Source organism: Moschus berezovskii, chromosome 10, assembly GCF_049115385.1.
Source record: "Moschus berezovskii isolate FMDL1 chromosome 10, NW_MosBer_1.0, whole genome shotgun sequence".
Classification (NCBI taxonomy): domain Eukaryota; kingdom Metazoa; phylum Chordata; class Mammalia; order Artiodactyla; family Moschidae; genus Moschus; species Moschus berezovskii.
This window is the reverse complement of record NC_142469.1, coordinates 67,583,015-67,604,723: the sequence shown is the minus strand read 5'-3', so window position 1 is coordinate 67,604,723 and position 21,709 is coordinate 67,583,015. Positions and strand designations below refer to the sequence as shown.

General features: G+C 35.4%; 1 protein-coding gene across 3 annotated transcripts in view; it reads right to left on the bottom strand.

Annotated features, from left to right (window-relative positions):
- The window catches only part of RNGTT (RNA guanylyltransferase and 5'-phosphatase), a 246,444-nt gene that overhangs the window by 142,719 nt on the left and 82,016 nt on the right, over positions 1-21,709 (bottom strand). For all 3 annotated transcript variants that reach the window (XM_088840722.1, XM_055433833.2, XM_088840721.1), the window contains 2 exons: positions 15,116-15,187; positions 8,113-8,277 (listed from right to left, as the gene is read on the bottom strand). In XM_088840722.1, coding sequence (XP_088696848.1) covers positions 8,113-8,277; positions 15,116-15,187 — 237 coding nt within the window. The remainder of the gene's footprint in view (positions 1-8,112; positions 8,278-15,115; positions 15,188-21,709) is intronic.

Sequence of the window (21,709 nt, the reverse complement as noted above, 5' to 3'; positions counted from 1 at the left end):
TCTGCTTTCCTCATTGTATATGCCCAGCAGTGGGATTGCTGGGTCCATATGGCAGTTCTATTTCCAGTTTTTTAAGGAATCTCCACACTGTTCTCCATAGTGGCTATACTAGTTTGCATTCCCACCAACAGTGTAAGAGGGTTCCCTTTTCTCCACACTCTCTCTAGCACTTATTGTTTGTAGACACTGTGATAGCAGCCATTGTGACAGGCATGAGATGGTACCTCATTGTGGTTTTGATTTGCATTTCTCTGATAATGAGTGATGTTGAGCATCTTTTCATGTGTTTGTTAGCCATCTGTATGTCTTCTTTAGAGAAATATCTGTTTAGTTCTTTGGCCCATTTTTTGATTGGGTCATTTATTTTTCTGGAATTGAGCTTCAGGAACTGCTTGTATATTTTTGATATTAATTCTTTGTCAGTTGCTTAGTTTGCTATTATTTTCTCCCATTCTGAGGGCTGTCTTCTCACCTTCCTTATTGTTTCCTTTATTGTGCAAAAGCTTTTAAGTTTAATTAGGTACCATTTGTTTATTTTTGCTTTTATTTCCATTACTCTGGGAGGTGGGTCATAGAGGATCCTGCTGTGATTTATGTCAAAGAGTGTTTTGCCTATGTTTTCCTCTAAGAGTTTTATAGTATCTGGTCTTACATTTAGATCTTTGACCCATTTTGAGTTTATTTTTGTGTATGGTGTTAGAAAGTGTTCTAGTTTCATTCTTTTACAAGTGCTTGACCAGTTTTCCCAGCACCACTTGTTAAAGAGATTCTTTTCTTCATTGTGTATTCTTGCCTCTTTGTCAAAGATAAGATATCCATAGGTTCATGGATTTATATCTGGGCTTTCTGTTTTGTTCCATTGATCTGTATTTATGTCTTTGTGCCAGTACCATACTGTCTTGATGACTGTTGATTTGTAGTATAGTCTGAAGTCAGGAAGGTTGATTCCTCCAGTTCCATTCTTCTTTCTCAAGACTGCTTTGGCTATTTGAGTTTTTTTGCATTTCCATACAAATTGTGAAATTATTTGTTCTAGTTTTCTGAAAAATAATTTTGGTAGCTTGATAAGGATTGCACTAAATCTATAGATTGCTTTTAGTAGTATACTCATTTTCACTATATTGATTCTTCCAATCCATGAACATGGTATATTTCTCCATCTATTTGTGTCATTTTTTAGTTCTTTCATCAGTGTTTTATAGTTTTCTATATATAGGTCTTTTGTTTCTTTAGGTAGATTTATTCCAAAGTATTTTATTCTTTTCACTGCAATGGTGAATGAATTGTTTCCTTAATTTCTCTTTCTGAAATTTTCTCATTGTTAGTATATATGAATGCAAGGGATTTCTGTGTGTTAATCTTATATCCGGCAACTTTACTATATTCATTAATTAGCTCTAGTAGTGTTCTGGTGGTGTCTTTAGGATTTTCTATGTAGAGGATCATGTCATCTGCAAACAGTGAGAGTTTTACGTCTTCTTTTCCAATCTGGATTCCTTTTATTTCTTTTTCTTTTCTTATTGCTGTGGCTAAAACTTCCAAAACTATGTTGAATAGTAAGGGTGGGAGTGGGCACCCTTGTCTTGTTTCTGACTTTATTGAAGAATCCTTGCATCCCTGGGATAAAACCCACGGTCATGATGTATGATCTTTTTAATATGTTGTTGGATTCTGTTTGCTAGAATTTTGTTAAGGATTTTTGCATCTATGTTCATCAGTGATATTGGCCTGAAGTTCTGTGTTTTTTGGCATCTTTGTCTGGTCTTGGTATTAGGATGACGGTGGCCTCATAGAATGAGTCTGGAAGTTTACCTTCCTCTGCAATTTTCTGGAAGAGTCTGATTAGGATAGGTGTTAGTTCTTCTCTAAATTTTTGGTAGAATTCACCTGTGAAGCCATCTGGTCCTGGAATTTTGTTTGCTGGAAGATTTTTTATTACAGTTTCAATTTCCATGCTTGTGATGGGTCTGTTAAGATCTTCTATTTCTTCCTGGTTCAGTTTTGGAAAGTTATACTTTTCTAAGAATTCGTCCATTTCTTCCAAATCATCCATTTTATTGGCTGATAGAAGTCTCTTATGATCCTTTGTATTTCTGTGTTGTCTGTTGTGATCTCACCGTTTTCATTTCTAATTTTGTTGATTTGATTCTTCTCCCTTTTTTTCTTGATGAGTCTGGCTAATAGTTTGTCTATTTTATTTATCTTCTCAAAGAACCAGCTTTTAGTTTTGTTCATTTTTGCTATGGTCTCCTTTGTCACTTTTTCATTTATTTCTGCCCTAATTTTTATGATTTCTTTCCTTCTACTAACCCTAGCGTTCTTTATTTCTTCCTTTTCTAGTTGCTTTAGGTGTAAAGTTAGGTTATTTGATTTTTCTCTTGTTTCTTGAAGTATTGCTTATCTTTTTTTAATCAACCATAATTTCCTAAAACCATTCATTTAGCCTTGCATGGTCTAGCTAAATGCTAACCACATACACCCCTCAAGGGAACATAACTACTCATCAAAGAAATGAATGGAGTGGAGAGAGGCAAACAAGCAGGAAATGAAGACAACTTAGTAGAAATAATTTAGCAGAAACAGAACTTTGCAAAGGGGAGATAATCCAAGTTCAGGCTCAGTCGTATGAAAGAAAAAAATGGGGAGTTTACTAAAGAAGACAGCTATGCAAGTGTAATGGCAGGAAGTAGATGAGAACTCTCTGCACCTTCCTTTCAATTTTGTCATGAACCTAAAACTGCTCTAAAAAATAAAGCCTTTTCAAAAGATAAATTAACAATGACATATTAAGACTAAGTAGGGCTTATCCCAGGAACAAAAGAAAGCTTCAGTGTTAAGATATATTTCCGCTTAATTCATAAAATAAATAAAACTAAGCTGGAAAGAAAACTATATTCCATCTACAGATTTACAGTAGATAAAAAGCCATTTGACAACACTGAACACCTAGTCTTGATTAAAAGTTAAATAATAAACAAAATGGAGAAAGAGAAGTCAATGAAAACATAAAGGCCTACAATAGCTAAAACAACTTTAAAAAAGAAGTACCAAGTTGGAAAATTAAGTCAGTCTGATTTCAAGATTTATTATAAACAAAAGCAGTCAAAGACAGATAAAATAAATCAAGGGCACAGAACAAAGCATTTAGCAATAGGCCCAAACATACATAACAACTTATTTTTTATAAAGATGCAAAAGAATTCAATGAGGAAAAAAAGGATCATCTCATCAATACTTGGTGCAGGAACAACTGGATATCCAAATGCAAAACAAACAAAACCTATCAACAGGCTAAAAATAACCCTAATGTCTATGACTATGGATTAGTTAAGTAAAGTATGGTATAGTGATAAGATGGAAATTTGTGCATCTATTAAAAAAAAAAGATTGAAGATTGAGATCTCTATGTACCAAAACTGGCACAAAGACGACTCAAGATAAATTTTTAAGTTAAAAAAAAGGCAAAGTATAGGAAAGGAAGTTAAGAATCACCTCCTGGGTAAGGGTGGTAAGAATATACATAAATGTACTTGCTTGTATAAAGAAATTTTGATGGATACAATAAACGCTGATAGCAATGGTTACTCTTCTAAGATTATAAACAGAAACTATCTATTGTCTGACTTTAAAAATGCTGTTAACCATATTTAATCTATTCATATAATTCTTTTTCAACTGGCCTTCAAACTGGAAATGCAAATAAAATTGTAATTTAAGAAACTGCTACTTATTAATACTATTTAGGATGCTGCATTCTAACATCTATGCATGTATATTAAGTTAAAAATTGAACAACTCATTATCCCTTCACTAGTTTGACGGATCAAATTAGACAAAATGAAGAGGCTGTTTATAGAGCTTGTGTTAATAAAGTTCTAAAATCACAGTTATGTTCAAGATTTTATGAATAGACAGGAAAGAAATTCTATTATTTTCTACCCAAAAGTATACATTTTTTAGAATTATAAATTTTGTTTAAAACTATTTAAAACCTAGCCTTCCTCTTAAAAATGATACATATTTGCCTGCTGCAGGAACAACTGGATATCCATATGTAAAACAAACAAAAACCTATCAACAGGCTAAAAATAACCCTAATGACTATGACTATGGATTAGTTAAGTAAAGTATGGTATAATGATAAGATGGAAATCTGTGCATCTATTAAAAAAAGATTTAAGGAGACCTCTATGTTCCAAAACTGACACAAAGGAGACTCAAGAATTGAACTGAGTAAATTGAATGCTGCATCATTCATAATATCACTACTTTACAATTCCCATTAACAAAGATAAAAATAATAAGAATCTCCAGAGCAATAACCTGTCAACCGTAGCTAATATTCTATAACTGGTGTTACCAGAGCCTGCTTTAGACCTACTCTGCTATAAAACGTGCTTTCCCTCTGTATTCCACAACTCTACACTTTGGTAAGAGAAAGTGAGAATGAAAAATAACAGTAATAACTAAAAAAGGAAGGAAAGGTGACTTATATTTAAAAAGGAAAATATCAGAACTGCTTTAAAAATATTTCCTATGATTATCTCAAAGCAGGATTTCATAAGTACAAAGGAAAATAAGAGCATCATGTTTTTCTACTGAAAAACTACATGAGAAGTTGTTCAACATAACTACTTAAGATCCCTGAAGAACAATTTTCTAAGCATTTCTAAGCAGCACTGATTCTAATAAAACTACACTAAGACACATTTTCTTAAATGCTAAACTTTGAATTATGACAGCACAAGCTGTCAAAACGATTTTTTTAAAAAATGAATGCAAACTGAAAGAATCCGGCTTCTGCTCAACTTTTTTTCTATAAGGGTACGAAGCTGAAACTCCAATACTTTAGCCATCTGATGCGAAGAGCTGACTCATTGGAAAAGACCCTGATGCTGGGAAAGATTGAGGGCAGGAGAAGGGGACGACAGAGGATGAGGTGGTTGGATGGCATCACCAACTCAATGGACATGGGTTTGGGTGGACTCCAGGAGTTGGTGATGGACAGGGAGGCCTGGCATGCTGCAGTTGCTGCTGCTGCTGCTAAGTCACTTCAGTCGTGTCTGACTCTGTGTGAACCCATAGACGGCAGCCCACCAGGCTCCACCATCCCTGGGATTTTGGGGTCGCAAAAAGTCGGACATGACTGAGCGACTGAACTGAACTGAACTGAACATAGCTCCAGTTAGCAGATTTCCATGAAGGGTGTGACCTGCACTAAATGTTAACATTATCCTTACCCTACCCACTGGGCAGGGCACAGAAGTGTATGGCTCTTATAGGCACCCCATTCCTGCAGCCAAAACAGACAGAAAAGGCAAGCAGTGAACTGTAGGAAGGCTGTGGCACCAGAAGTCAACCAATGGGACCACGCCAAGCAGGCATTATGCAAAATGTGAAAGTGGAATGGTAGGTTTGTATCTGTTGAGAAAAAAAGATAGGCATTCAACAGTGCAAAGATTATTGCTAATATTATATCCAAAGGCTAATAACAAATTGAGTAGACTTGAGCAGAAGCAGTTCAAATATAACACAAACTTACATCATCTAACATGTGAGATTACACCAGAAAAAAATTTAAAACTTGTAATTGCTCATGTTTCTTTATTTCCTGTATTTTTCTATCCTAACCACCCCTCTTCTGAAACATAATAATTCCACGGTGCATCTTTATTGTCAAATACTATGCAGCAGTTACAAATCTCTTTGCATGACATGGAAATATTTCCAGGTGAGTATTTCCAAGTACTGTTAAGTGAAATAATTCCAGAATATTTACTATAATGCATTTTCAGTGTCAAAACAACAAAAAAGCAATAACAAAAGAAAACTCTCCATGCGTATGTATATACATCCATATATATAAATTAGTTTTTTAAATAAGACTACACACTAAACACTGTTGACCTTCAGAAGGCCTAACAGGTGATTTTCACTTTATATAATTCTATACTCTTCACAGCTTTTTAAAAAACATACACCAGAAGAATAAATATTGTGAAAATGAGTATACTACCCAAGGTAATTTATACATTCAATGCAATCCCTATCAAACTACCAACGATATTTTTCACAGAGCTAGAGCAAATAATCTCACAATTTGTATGGAAATACAAAAAACCTCAAATAGCCAAAGCAATCTTGAGGAAGATGAATGGAACTGGGAGAACCAACCTGCCGGACTTCAGGCTCTACTACAAAGCCAGTCATCAAGACAGTATGGTACTGGCATAAAGACAGAAATATAGATCAATGGAACAAAATAGAAAGCCCAGGGATAAATCCACGCACCTATGGACACCTTATCTTTGACAAAGGAGGCAAGAATATTCAATGGAGAAAAGACAGTCTCTTTAACAAATGGTGCTGGGAAAACTGGTCAGCCACTTGTAAAAGAATGAAACTAGAACACTTCCTAACACCATACACAAAAACAAACTCAAAATGGATTAGAGATCTAAATGTAAGACCAGAAACTATAAAACTCCTAGAGGAGAACATAGGCAAAACACTCTCCTACATAAATCACAGCAGGATCCTCCATGACCCACCTCCCAGAATATTGGAAATAAAAGGAAAAATAAACAAATGGGACCTAATTAAAATTAAAAGCTTCTGCACAGCAAAGGAAACTGCAAGCAAGGTGAAAAGACAGCCTTCAGAATGGGAGAAAATATTAACAACTGACAAAGAATTAATCACCAAAATATACAAGCATCTCCTTCAGCTCAACTCCAGGAAAACAAATGACCCAATCAAAAAATGGGCCAAAGAACTAAACAGACATTTCTCCAAAGAAGACATACAGATGGCTAGCAAACACATGAAAAAATGCTCAACATCCCTCATAATGAGAGAAATGCAAATCAAAACCACAATGAGATACCATTTCACACCAGTCAGAATGGCTGCTATCCAAAAGTCTACATGCAATAAATTCTGGAGAGGGTGTGGAGAAAAGGGAACCCTCTTATACTGTTGGTGGGAATGGAAACTAGTACAGTCATATGATCCAGCAATCGCACTCCTGGGCATACACACCGAGGAAACCAGAATTGAAAGAGACACATGTACTCCAATGTTCGTCGCAGCACTGTTTATAATAGCGAAGACATGGAAGCAACCTAGATGTCCATCTGCAGACGAATGGATAAGAAAGCTTTGGTACATATACACAATGGAGTATTACTCAGCCACTAAAAAGAATGCATTTGAACCACTTCCAATGAGGTGGATGAAACTAGAGCCTATTATACAGAGTGAAGTAAGCCAGAAAGAAAAACACCAATACAGTATTGGTTAGTACCAATACTAACACACATATATGGAATTTAGAAAGATGGTAATGATAACCCTGTATACGAGCCAGCAAAAGAGACATAGGTGTAGAGAACAGTCTTTTGGACTCTGTGGGAGAGGGTGAGGGTGGGATGATTTGGGAGAATGGCATTGAAACATGTGTATTATCATATGTGAAACGAATCACCAATCCAGGTTCAACGCATGATACAGGATGCTCGGGGCTGCTGCACAGGGATGACCCAGAGGGAGGATAAGGGGAGGAGGGAGGGGGGGTTCAAGAAGGGGAACACATCTACACCCGGGGTGGATTCATGTAAATGTATGGCAAAACCAACCCACATAATATTGTAAAGTAATTAGCCTCCAATAAAAAAAATAAAATAAAAAAACATAAACCAACAACCTGAATCAAATACTATTATGAGAAACAAGGAACAACTTAAGTTTCCATCACTAAAATCTAACCAAGATAAAAGTAGATAAACAAGGACCTACTACACAGCACAAACAACTATATTCCACATCACAGAATAACCTATAATGAAAAAGAATATATATACATATATATGTAACTGATTAATTTGCTGTACACCCGAAACTAACACAACATTGTAAATCGACTATACTTAAATTTAAAAAGAAAAGAATCTTGTGAATGTGCAGACTTGAGATTTTACATGTCTGTCCAAAACAGTGCTATATTCAAGTAATTTCTGGAAAAATCAAGACAAGAGGGCCTCAAAATGTCATTCATATTCCTTTCACAAGTTAAATTTTGATACACTATAAGCACTAATTAGAAAACTTTACCTTTCTTGAAGCATAGATGTCAAAAAATGGCTTATTTCTGACACTGAATGGTTCCTGTGTTTTGTCAATGAGCCCTGTCTTCATTTTTTCATGTCGAGGATTTATTATTTCTCTTTCTATACACTGCAGACGAATATTAAAATCACAATCTCCAACCGGCTGTGCCTGAATTAAACCAGACAATTATTTAAATTTCAACACTAAAAACTATTGTATCAGCATAGTTATTTAGGCTGTCACAATATACATAGCAGTCTATATAAACAGCATCCTTTGGAGTTGCCCAATGCACAGCCTGCACCACCATACGTGCCAGCTCTGATAATTAGACTAATGATAGAAGCATATCTAAACATGCAAATACATATATACAAAATTATTTAAATTATAAATATACAAAAGAATATAGGGAAACGATATAAATCTCCTCAAATACAAATTTTAGATCCAAAGCTTTCACATCTTAAAGTATTAATATACTCACTAAACACTTTTTTATTTATATGAATTAGTAAAACCTGCATAAAAATTAAAATCCAAGTAGGTAGGAAAGTATATTTAAACAACACACCAAAATAAGCAAAAAAAAAGTCATCGTTTTGCTGTTTAAAATGCTAACACCTTACAGCCATCAAGTAGAAGATATTTATTAAAGAAATACATTATCACCTCTGAAAACTAATAAAGAACAAAGTTTATAAAATATATTCAAAAAAGAAAGTAATCCACTCCTCCATATGTATATACACAGTATATATATTATGCTATACATATATGATGGGGTTCCCAGGTGGCACAGTAGTAAAGAATCCACCTGCCAATGCAGGAGACATGGGTTTGATCCCTGGATCAGGAAGATTCCCTGGAGGAGGAAATGGCAACCCACTCCAGCATTCTTGCCTGGAAAGTTCCATGAACAAAGGATGGGCCACAGTCCATGGGTGTGCAAAAAGCTGGACATGACTGAGCATGCATGCAGCCAGAGGCATATGTATGTGATATATATACATGGTTTGAATGATGAAATAAAAAGCACATGTAATGCTTTTGCATGAATTGAGGGTAGGGGCCTGCCCTCTCCTAACTGGATATACAAATACAGCTATAACACTTCACTTGGGTGACAGTAATGGTCCAGATAAGCAGCAGCATCTCAATGGGATACCAAGTATTCTCTTCTTTACTTCACAATTAGATACCCTTCCCAGCATGTTCCCTATCTTTTCTGCCTTATTCCTCTTCTCTAATCTGTATTATTCAACCTAACATTTACCCAACCTATTGTTTACAAAGAGGTGGCGACACTTGCTTAAGCTGTGAACATTAAATACACCTCAAGGATGACTTTTTCTCAGCTTGGGAAGGATGACAATTTTGATACTCAGCAAAAAATACAGAGCAAAACAAAGTGAATGAGAGCTAGATATGAGGTAGAATATGTTCCCTTTATATAAAGGCATACAGCTGTTTGTAACAGATGTTTATTGAGGAAATGATAGTAAATAACCATGTAGTCCATCTGCAGTCTTTTCCACGTCACCTATGTCATCAACAAGGTTGACAAACCTAAAATGTCAGGTTCATTTATTAGATGAGTACAGACCCCTATAAAATTACAGTGAAACAAGCAAGGCTTCCTTTTAAGAAATAAAATAAGAAGTCTAAAAATTATAGATAGAAAGTAAGTTCACCCTCAAATCTTTGCTACCCATCATAAAGGAAGTTCCTAACAGATGTGTTGAATTATGGAGACTAGACTACAGGAAGCACTCAAACTATTGACTTCCCAATAGTCTTCTCTGTTTTGAGTTCTTTCTTACGTCCAAACACTACCCACACTGCCAGTGGAGCTATCTTTCAAAACAATTAAAGTATCATCATATCATTAACATAACTAAAACCCCTTAGCATCCTATTTTATACAGAACTGAGCTAAAACACTCAACATTCAGAAAACGAAGATCATGGCATCTGGTCCCATCACTTCTTGGAAAATAGATGGGGAAACAGTGGAAACCGTGTCAGACTTTATTTTTTTGGGTTCCAAAATCACTGCGGATGCTGATTGAAGCCATGAAATTAAAAGACACTTGCTCCTTGGAAGGAAAGTTATGACCAGCCTAGATAGCCTATTAAAGAGCAGGGACATTACTTTGCCAACCAAGGTCCGTCTAGTCAAGCTATGGTTTTTCCCGTGGTCATGTATGAATGTGAGAGTTGGACTGTGAAGAAAGCTGATCACCGAAGAATTGATGCTTTTGAACTGTGGTGCTGGAGAAGACTCTTGAGAGTCCCTTGGACTGCAAGGAGATCCAACCAGTCCATTCTAAAGGAGATCAGTCCTGGGTGTTCATTGGAAGGACTGATGCTAAAGCTGAAACTCCAATACTTTGGCCACCTCATGCGAAGAGTTGACTCACTGGAAAAGACTCTGATGCTGGGAGGGATTGGGGGTAGGAGGAGACGGGGAAGACAGAGAATGAGGTGGCTGGATGGCAACACCGACTTGATGGACATGAGTTTGAGTGAACTCCAGGAGTTGGTGATGGACAGGGAGGCCTGGCGTGCTGTGGTTCATGGGGTCGCTAAGAGTCAGACACGACTGAGCGACTGAACTGAACTGAACTGAGCTAAAACACCTTATTCAAGTAATCTGCCCCCCAACCACCAATCCATTCTCATTTCCTGCTACATCCCATATCTCACCACACATCAAGTATGCAAATGTCCATCTAATGCTCCTGACCTCTTAGGCTCACTCCTTCAAAATTAATGGGTCACTTTATCTACAACTCCACACTTCAAATGACTCAACTATACCCAGGGTTCAGTTCAGTTCAGTTCAGTTCAGTCGCTTAGTCGTGTCCGACTCTCCGCGACCCCATGAATCACAGCACGCCAGGGTAACCTGGAATATTCTCACCTCTCTGCTACCTCTCATATATCTCCCATATACTTCCCTATTTCTCCCTAATACCTTTGATATTATACTTATGATACTTTTATAATTATTTAATTTACATCCCCATTCTTAAATGCACTTCAGGTTTCTTTTAATTCTGCATTCAATCTAAACACATATCCTAACAATTGTGTATAATATATGCATATTAGTCTCTAATAAATTGCATATATACACAACTGTATATTATAAAACAGACAAAAACTGAATAATAGATTAAGAATAAATCTTTCTTTTTTTCAAATCCCAATGAGCCGTTGAGGAAGTAGCCTTTTTTGGAGGTTAGTACACTAAATGATAAATTCCCTGGAGGCAAGAAATCATGTCCTAGTCTTCTGTGTATTCCTGATACCTAGAATAATACTTGACATATGAAAAATTATCAATGAAATTACTGCTGGACAAAACAGTAAACTAAGGGATTAAAAAGTTTTAAACTATTATCTCAAAAAAATTTTTCTCATAGTGACCTTGATTTGATAAATCAAAATAAACAAAGTGGTTAATCATCAGTGAAAGTGAAAGTCACTCAGTCGTGTCTGCTTCTTTGTGACCCCATGGACTATACAGTCCATGGAAATCTCCAGGTCACAATACTGGAGTGGGTAGCCGTTCCCTTCTCCAGGGTATTTTCCCAACCCAGGGATCAAACCCAGGTCTCCAACATTACAGGCAGATTCTTTACCAGTTGAGTCACCAGGAAGCCCTAAATGAAACCATCAATGAAAGCTCCATGGTAAATTAAAGAATTAAACATATGATGCTTTCAATTATATCTTATTATCAGAAATGTGGAAAATGTGACATTAAAACCAATGAAAAATAGTAACAGGCACTCAGTAAATACTTATTGAATGAATGAATATAAACCTAGTGATGAAAACCATGAATTCATCATTTTTACAGCAAAATATGGATGAATTTCCTAAACAAGACACAAAGGCACAAACTTTGAGATCCGGTGACTTTGATTTCACTAAAATGAAAAAAATTTTGTGCCTCAATAGATATTAATTTGGAAAACATATTGTTTGCCACATATGTAACTAAGAAAGGATTAGAATCCAGGAAGAATAACTATTAGAAGATTATTTGAACTTGCAATTAAATCACAAAAGAAAAATTCAAGCAAGTAAAACTAAACATGAAATATGCTTAACTTCAAACTTCCCTAGTAGTCCAGTGGTTGGGAACCTGCCTGCCAAAGCAGGAGCAAGTATTAGTCACTCATGTGTGGCTGACTCTTTGGTGAACCCATGGACTGTAGCCCTACCAGGCTCCCCTGTCCATGGAATTCTCCAGGCAAGAACACTGGAATGGGTTGCCATTTCCTTCTCCAAGGGATCTTCCTGACCCAGGGATCAGAGCGGGGTCTCCTGCATTGCAGGCAGATACTTTACCATCTGAACCACCCACCAGGGAAGCTCAGGAACATGGGTTCAATCCCTGGTGTGGGAAGATCCCACATGTTGCGGGGCAACTAAGCCTGTATACCCCAACTACTGGGCCAGCACTCTAGAGACGGTGAGCCGCAACTACTGAAGCCCACACACCCTACAGTCCACAACAAAAGAAATCACTGCAAAGAGAAGTCCAAGCACCACAACTAGACAGTATCCTGCTCTACTGCAGCTAGAGAAAGCCTGCACCCAGCAATGAAGACCTAGGGCAGCCCGAAACAAATAAATAAGTAAAAAAATTTTGAAAATTTAAAAAAAAGAAATATGGTTAACTTCATTAGTAACCAGGGGGAAACAAAACTATCCAGTTGCCAAAAATCTTGGTCTGAAAATATCAACTGTGGTAAAGCGGTACAACTACTCCTGAGGAGAATTTAGCAGCACAACAAAAAAGCTGTAGTCACCAATGTAATCAGAATCTCCATGATGTAGGGATGAGGGACTGCATTTTTTTAAATGCTTCCCAGGTGATCATGGCTTCCCTGGTGACTCAGATGATAAAAAATCCACCTGGATTCTTTGACCTGTATGTGGAAGACCAGGATTCAATCCCTAGGTTGGGAAGATTCTCTGGAAGAGAGCATGGCAACTTACTCCAGTATTCTTGCCTGGAAAACTCCATGGACAGAGAAGAGAAGCTTGGCGGGCTATAGTTCACGGGGTCGCAAAGGGACACGACTGAGCAATTAAGCACAGCACAGGTGATCATATCCCAAGAATAAGAACTGTCTTAGAGAAGCTTGGACACACAGGCACAATAAAAGGTATATAAAACTGTTCCATGCAACAGCAGCATTACAGCAAAGTATGGCAACCCAAGTGTCCATCAAAGAGGGGAAAAAGATGAAAGCTGTTTATTCATACAATGTAATAAAATACTAATTAATTAAAGTGAGTAAAGGTATTAAAAACATTCATGGGAATAATAAATAGCAACTTTAGGGTGGAAGCTGCTTCTGGATAAGGGGTGTCATGAATGGAATGAGAGAGGTTTGCATAAGAAACTTCTACTAAATCTGTAATGATTTATTCCTTATTAAAAAGAAATGGAGTAAAATTGACAATGTTAAACTTCAACAAATTGGGAGGTCAGCACATGAGCATTCCTCATATTATTCTCCATATTTTTGTGTATTATAAAATTTTTCATGTGTAAAATATGAAAATAAAGCATTTACCATATGTTTCAAAAAAAAAAAAATTAGAAGGCTGTTGTCTCAGACAAAGCTCCCAGGCTAACAAGTGAACCTGCACTGAACAATATTAAAGCAGAGCTCATTATCAAGAGGCAAAGGAGACAGTGTGCCCCCAGTCACAAAGAAACAAGGCCACCCCCACTCTTTACATCTCATTATGGTCCAATAATGTCTTCCCTGGCTCAGACGGTAAAGCGTCTGTCTGCAATGCAGGAGACCCGGGTTCAATCCCTGGGTTGGGAAGATCCCCTGGCAAAGGAAATGGCAGCTCATTCCAGTATTCTTGCCTGGAAAATCCCATGGACAGTGGAGCCTGGTAGGCTACTGTCCATGGGGTCGCAAAGAGTCGGACATGACTGAGCAACTTCACTTTCACGGTCCACTGAACATTATCCAAGATTGGTGATGAGAATAAGTCAATCCTAGGATGCATTATTCTTGAGGAATATAGTAGTCACAAAGAGAACAAAATTAAAATTTGGTTTCTGACCTTCAGTTTCTTAAATTTGAAACTCTGTTTGAAATAGAAATTTAACAAAAAATGAGATATGTAATTGAAAATTTCTGAGAAAATACTTTTTTTCTGGATTAATACAATCCCGAATCTTAATACTGCAATTTAAAATATATATCCCAAAAAGAAGAACTTTTTAAAAATTTCGTTACAAACCTTCAAAGCCTTAAAACTTAATACTTTTAATCCCTGAAGTCTTAATTGCTTTCAGTCTGATCTGAATACTAAGTGATTATGCAATTTGAATAAAATATCTAGAGGAACAACTATACCTTTTCATGGATATACACTATTGAAAGAACTTCTTGCATTTACAGAAGTCATCTTGTACTGCCTAAATAATTTAGTCATTATACCATAGTCAAGCATTAACAGGCAGATTATAGGTAAGTCTAACACTGTAGGAAATAGGTAGAGAATATAATTCCTACTTTTTTATTTATTTACAAAAGGTAGTTTTACATTTTGTTTTCTTTCTGCATCTTTCTGCCTCCATGTTATACAATCATCACTCACAGTCAGTTTCTCTTTTTTTTTTAAGTGATAGTAACAAAATTTGGAGACTTTTTAAAATTCAGTATAAGATAGCTAAAATTGACAATTTTCCATTTTACAAAATACTGTCTTATTTTATCACAATTATACTCACTTGAAGTTCCTAAAGACTCCAAAGACAAGAAATGTGCAAAATGTTAGGTAATAAAGAGAAAAAAAAGGAGATGTAAAAGTATTAACAAGGTGTCATACGAATAACTGGATAGATTCATCATTTTTCTTTCCTACTATCTCTAAGGCAATAATCCTTTTTATTTGTTAAAAACCAATTATCTCAGTGACAATTTTTATTTTATAAATTACAGAAAGTACTTACATTGAATTTAATTATGTCATATATCAAGTATCTAGGAACGGCCTGTCCATTAACTCTGTCAATAATCATTTCCTTGAAAGAGAAAAAAAAAACAGGTAAGTTTATTCATATTTTAATAGAAATTTCTTTAGTTTGATTAAAATATAACAGTCATACAAACTAGTACATAAAACATAAATATACAACGTGATGAAATTTCAAAGTGTACACACTTACATGCAAATCAAATCTATAGACTGTCAGCATCTCAAAAAGCCCCATCATGAATATATTCTGTGTTGCAATAAAATCATGACAATATTTCATTATATTTTTTATATGTGAATTACTATGCTACATTTCATGGTGTTTGGATTACTAAACAACTGTTAGAAAAGAGACTACAAATTTTAAATTTCAAATATCAGGAACATTTAAAAAGTTAACTTTGTTAAATCATTATTGTTTTACATTGTGTCATATGCCAACTGCTTTAATCATAAAACCTATAGGTAATAAATGGTACCCTTATTATAGATAAAATCTCCATGTGACCCATACAGTCTTTTTTGGTTCCATATCCCTCTACCATGATCAAAGGAACAGTGCAAGAGAATATGATATCATACTCCATTAAGTGAAAAGAAGTTAATTTCTACAGACAGAAAAGAGGTAAAGAACACTAAAGGGTAATTATAGGTATAAAAGTAAAATTTTTTAAATTTTATTTCTTAATACTAGGTTTTAACCTAAAATTCTTTTCTCCCCTCATATTCTTCCTAGGAAAGTAAGCAAGCTATTTGTTACCTAATTTCATGATGAAATATTCACACACAACCATCTAAAATTACAAAGAATACATTGATTTAGGACAGATATATTTTCTAGTTTTAAGGAATTATTACCAATTGGTTTCTTTCTCAAATTTTGTTTGCTGCGCTACTGACATTTATTTATGGTTATCATCTTGAATGTAACACGACATAAATCACTTTTCTTACTTTAAACTGCTTACTGAAATATTTTTAGTTAAGTATCTCAGAATTTTATGAGCCAACAAGGTAGTACCAATAACAGGTTTCAATTAATCTTTTCAAAAACGGGTGGATGGAAGTTAAGTGGACTTACAGGTTCAGAGAATAGACATCACAGAACTTCCCTCTCAAATTACCTGATGAAATGAGTAAATACATATATTCTTCAAACGTTAAAAATAACAAAAAAGAAAGTTTGTTATCAGCAAACAAAACAAATAAAAAGGAATAAACAAACCAGTAAACTTTAGAAACTGACAGCCATGGAAACTACCAAAATTCTGGTAAAACTAAAAGGCACAGCAGGATTCAGCCCCAAGCCCACTAAACCCCCAAAAGCCCTATTTGTAAATGACAAATTCTTGATAACTGTCACTATTACATTCAAATATAAAGAAGCAAACTCAGTGGTTATTCTTGTCTTTTTTCCTTCTTCACACTGAAGAATAATTGAAATAGCAGAGCACTGTGCCTGAAATAAAGGCTATAGGACTCCATGCTGAAGAAACAATCTGAGAGTTACTAGAATAAACTATGGCTCCCAACTAGTTGAAGAAAACTTTCACCCACAGTTTTTAAAAGAGAATAGAACCCAGGGATTCTATCAAAAACCCAATACCTAGGCCGCATTCCTCCCAACAACTTCTTCACCACAATGTCCCCCATCCCCACAGCTGTCACTACTGCTCCAGGGTACAGAAAAGTAAGTAAACATAAAAAAAAAAAAATTTAAGCCTAAAACTTAGTTAAGAAGACTGAGTTGCACTGTTAGTGGGATGGTAAAATGGAGTAACCAGTACAAAAAAAGTACAGCAGTTCTCTCAAAAAATTAAAATTAGAACTACAATAGGACCCAGCAATCCCACTTCTGGGTAAACATCCAAAAGAATTAAAAACAATATCTTGAAGAGATATTTATACACCCATTGTATATATCAGCATTATTCCAACAGCTGAGAGAAGGGACCCAAATGTTCATCAACAGATGAATGAATAAATAAATGTGGCATGGATAGATAGTGGAGTATTAGTCAGCCTTGAAAAGGAAATATATCACATGCTACAACATGCATAAACCTTGAGGACATTATGTCAAGTGAAATAAGCCGTAATAATAAGACAAATAACACATGATTTCACTTATATAAGGTATCTGAAGGATTTCAATTCACAGAAAGTAGAATGGTGACTGCCACAGGCTGGGGATAACGAGAAGCTGGTTAAGTGGTAGTTTCACTTTTACAAGATAAAAAAGGTATGGAGATCTGCTGCACCACAGTGTGCATATAGTTACCACTACTGAACTGGATCCTTTTTAACCACACTTATAAATAAAAATTTAAAATAAATAAACTCTAGTGAAGAAGGAAAAATAGATTTTCTCCTATGATCAAATTTTAGAAACAGGGCCTAGATTTACCCTTCTGCATGAAACAACCTAAGAATGAAAAAAGGGGTCAACAATCTAAAGTTAAGTAACAGGTAGGACTTACGGTTTCAATGGCTCACAGTCAAAGATGATGCTAAAGACTTGGCATGGCCCAGATATAAGGAACATTAAGTTGAGTACTTTGGCAATATTGAGTACTTTGAAGAACCACTGAGAGTTTTAATGAGAGGAAATAACTGTGGAAAACTTGGGGCCTTCAAAGCTTATCTCAAAGATAACCCATTCTTTGAAATGCTTTTAAATAAGGCCCACTTGTTTCTAATTACCATAGTACATCTGGGTAACAAAATGTTCTGGAATTAGCAGCAGTAGTTTCAGAGGGCTTCCCTAGTGGCTCAGCAGTAAAGAAGCCACCTGCCAAAGCAGGAGAGGCAGGTTGGATCCCTGGGTTGGGAAGATTCCCTAAAGAAGGAAATAGTAACCCACTCTAGTATTCTTGTCTGGAGAATACCATGGACAGAGGAGCCTGGCAGGCTACAATGCATGGGGTCACAAAGAACAAAGAGTCAGACACAACTTTGTGACTACACAACAACAAAGTAGTCACACAATCTTACAAATACAAAAACCACTAACTTATACACTTTTAGAATAGTGAGTTATATTTCAACTTTCTTAATAAAGTTAAATTTGAAAAAGAAATCCGAAAATCGGTTCTTAAGATGAAAGGAAAAGGAAGGAACCTCTGACATACAGCCTATATTAAATGTGAGCTATATACGTGTTGATTATACATATTCTATAAATACAGCCATAACAAAATGACTAAAAGGAAACACATCAAAAGGTTAAAACTCTCGATAGCTGAGTTTTCTTCTATTTTATAACATACAGACTTTCTAAAGTTTTAACAAGCATGCATATACTTTTATAAAAAATAATAGATGAAAAGACATGTCATTTTCCCAAGATTTTTGTTATTAACTTTAATGATTAACTGTTATAGTCTCCTGTTACCCTCAGTATAAAATTGATTGAATTTTACTGATTTGTTTCAAGTGAATTAATGCCGTATTTCTAAACTCCAATTTTCCACATTTTGTAGGTTAAAGAACATAATTTAGAGACAAAAGCCTCAACACTCATATCTGACAGCCAGACAATTAGGTAGTTTGAGTTATTCTTGGATTTGGAATTTTACAAAAACAATTTGCAAATGAAAATGCAGAAGAAACAGGAAACTAAAGAGGGTTGTTTTAATTAACTAAGTGGAAAAACAGATATGGTAGCTATAATTCTGATCCAAGTAAATGACATCATGAATCATATTGCTATTTTTAAATCTCATAAGAGTCTATTATGTTGCTCTCAGTTATCCAAGTTTGGGGTGAAAATAAATAGTATTGCTAAGTTAAATCTGCAGAGGGTTAAACATCTAAATTTTTCTACCTGGAATACCCTTGGCTCATGTCCAACCAAAGTCTCTTTCTATAGAAATCCTCCCATAATCTAATGCCAAATCCTTTATAAACCATCTTTAGTTACTAATTAGATATGATTCATTTCTCCTCTAAACCACCCGAGAACTTGTTTTAAATACTCATTGTCAGATTATTGTTTTATTCTTCACACCTATCATTCTCCATCCCTCCCCAAAGAAGTACAGTGTCTTCAAGGTGAGGCCTTCTCCTCAACCTTCTAAGCACTGCCTGCCTCTTTGGCACGGCACATGACAGGAATGAAAAACTACAGTGAACTTTGGCAAACACTATAACTCAAGAGTCTTTTTCTTCCTTTTATTTTATGAATCACAGTGCTAAAAAAAAAAAGTAACTTAGATAAAATGAAAGTAACAAAAATCAAAATAAATGTTCTTCTTGTTCCCATGAATTAATTACCACAGCTGTGGTATTGGTGATGCAGCTTATGGACAGCACAACTCCAGGGATGCCTGTCACATCAACCAGGACAAGAATGGCACACCCTGGAGATGTGCAGTGAACAATATTTCCAATCTTATGCAGTGGCTCTGTCAACCACAAGGGGTGTGTGTGTGCACATGCACACGTTCACACACAAATATGTTAAAAAGTTAACGTATACATGTAAAGTATTTTAATGCACACACTGTCATAGGAATGAAAATTTACTAGTAGCCTCACAGTATGCAGTATAGGTAACTCTGTGACTACAGTTACTCTTTGTTCAGTCTCTGTTTGCTACTAAGTCTCAACCAACTATATGAGTTTCTTTCCTTCTTTCTTAATCTTTAGTACCTGGCCCAGTCATCCTCTCAACCTGGACTGCTATCATCACTCATTAGACCCCACCAAAAACTTTCTTTGATCTCATGTCCACTGCTCTTTTCCACACAACCTCAAAGTCTCACTCTCTCTAGGTCACATCCTGAACCTTCTAAGCACTTAAAACTATACGTCACAAGTGACTAATTCAAACCGTCTCATTTTCCAATCACAGTTATCCATCTTCTGGCCAGCACAGCCAATATATAAGTGGTAATTTTTTTAAAAAGCACATAAGATAGGGGCAATAAGCATTCAGGTCACTTAGAAAGTGGTACTCCCTCTGTTAAACAAATAAATACATATATTATGCATGGTGGTTTTCATGAGGGTATTTCTATCATTGAGAATTTAAACAAACATTCACAAGCTACTCCCTAGTCTTCCAATATCTACCTGCTAGTACAACTCCACTAGAGGAGCAAATTTCATCTTAAGACAGAAAGCATTCTCATACAAATTCCAGAGACTATTAGTCAGATATAATTTAATCTACCTCGTGAAAAAGGTTCAATGTTGAAAAAAGTGAAGAAATTAATTAAAGAACATGAGTAGTATCTCAGTAGAAAAGAGACTTAAAGTTGTGGGAAGTCATAAGAAAGATGTAGAGTTCCTTTTCCCTCCAAAGAAAAATAGTGAAGGTGTGGCAGACAGATAATCCACACAACCAAACAGAGCAAACAGAAACATAAACAGTGTAGACCCAAGACTGCCAGAGATCACTCTGCAGAGAAAAATACAAGCAGCTTGTACAGAGTGCAACATACCAGTTCAGCCTAACTTTTCAAATAGCCTTGTTCACCCAAAAGCTAAAAAAAGAATAAAATCTAAGTGGTAAACTTCAGAAGAGCCATAATATTGGGTATTCTTACCCTATCAGACACTAAATTGTATGCTAAAGTTACAGCATTTAAGTCAACCTAAAACTACCACTGGAAGTCCTAAATATTAGCAGAATAGGAAAGTGAATCAAGAAACAAAGATATATGGAAATCCTATACATAATTTAAAAATGACATATGTAATTTAAAAGGAAAAATAAGATTGGCTGACTGATGCTGGGGCAATAGCTTAGACCTATCTTATTCCTTTTATCAAAATATATCGTGGATAGATCAAGTATTTAATACAAATGAGATCATAAAAGTATTAGAAGGAAATACAGGTGAGTATTATAGTAATTCTGAAGTAAAAATATCTCTTAAAATGGCACAAAAGCCAAATATTAAAAACCCCAAGTGTTTAACTACTATATATTAAAAAGATAACTAATAAGAACCTACAGTATAGCACAGGGAACTCAATACTCTCTAATGATCTACATGGGAAAAGAATCTAAAAAACAGGAGTGTGTGTGTGTGTGTATAACTGATTCACTTTGCTGGACACCTAAAATGAACATAGCACTTTAAAATCAACTATATTCCAACAAAAATTAAAAAAAAAAAAAAAAAACAAGGTGTTCATAACTTACCTATATAAATTTATACTTGTGCCACAGAAAACAACAGAAAAAAATTAAAAACACATTTTTATAAAATATGGGTCATAAAGCAATACCCCAGTAAACAAAACATCTCGTAAACCAGTAAGAAAAAGATGAATATCCAATAAGAAAATGCATAAAAGATCTGAATAGGCAACTCACAAAAGAAATACCCTAACTCTAAACCATACTAAATACAGTAATAAGTGAAAAAGGTTAAACCTCCTTAACAGTTCACATAAATTAAGAGGTCAATATCACTATGTGTCAGACACTATTATCAGCACTTTATAACCCATCCAACTTAATCTTCACAGCAGCACCAAGAACTTAGCTTAACTTCATTACAGATGAGGAAACCAAGTAAACCATAGGAGGGCCCTCATGTCATAACTTATGGAG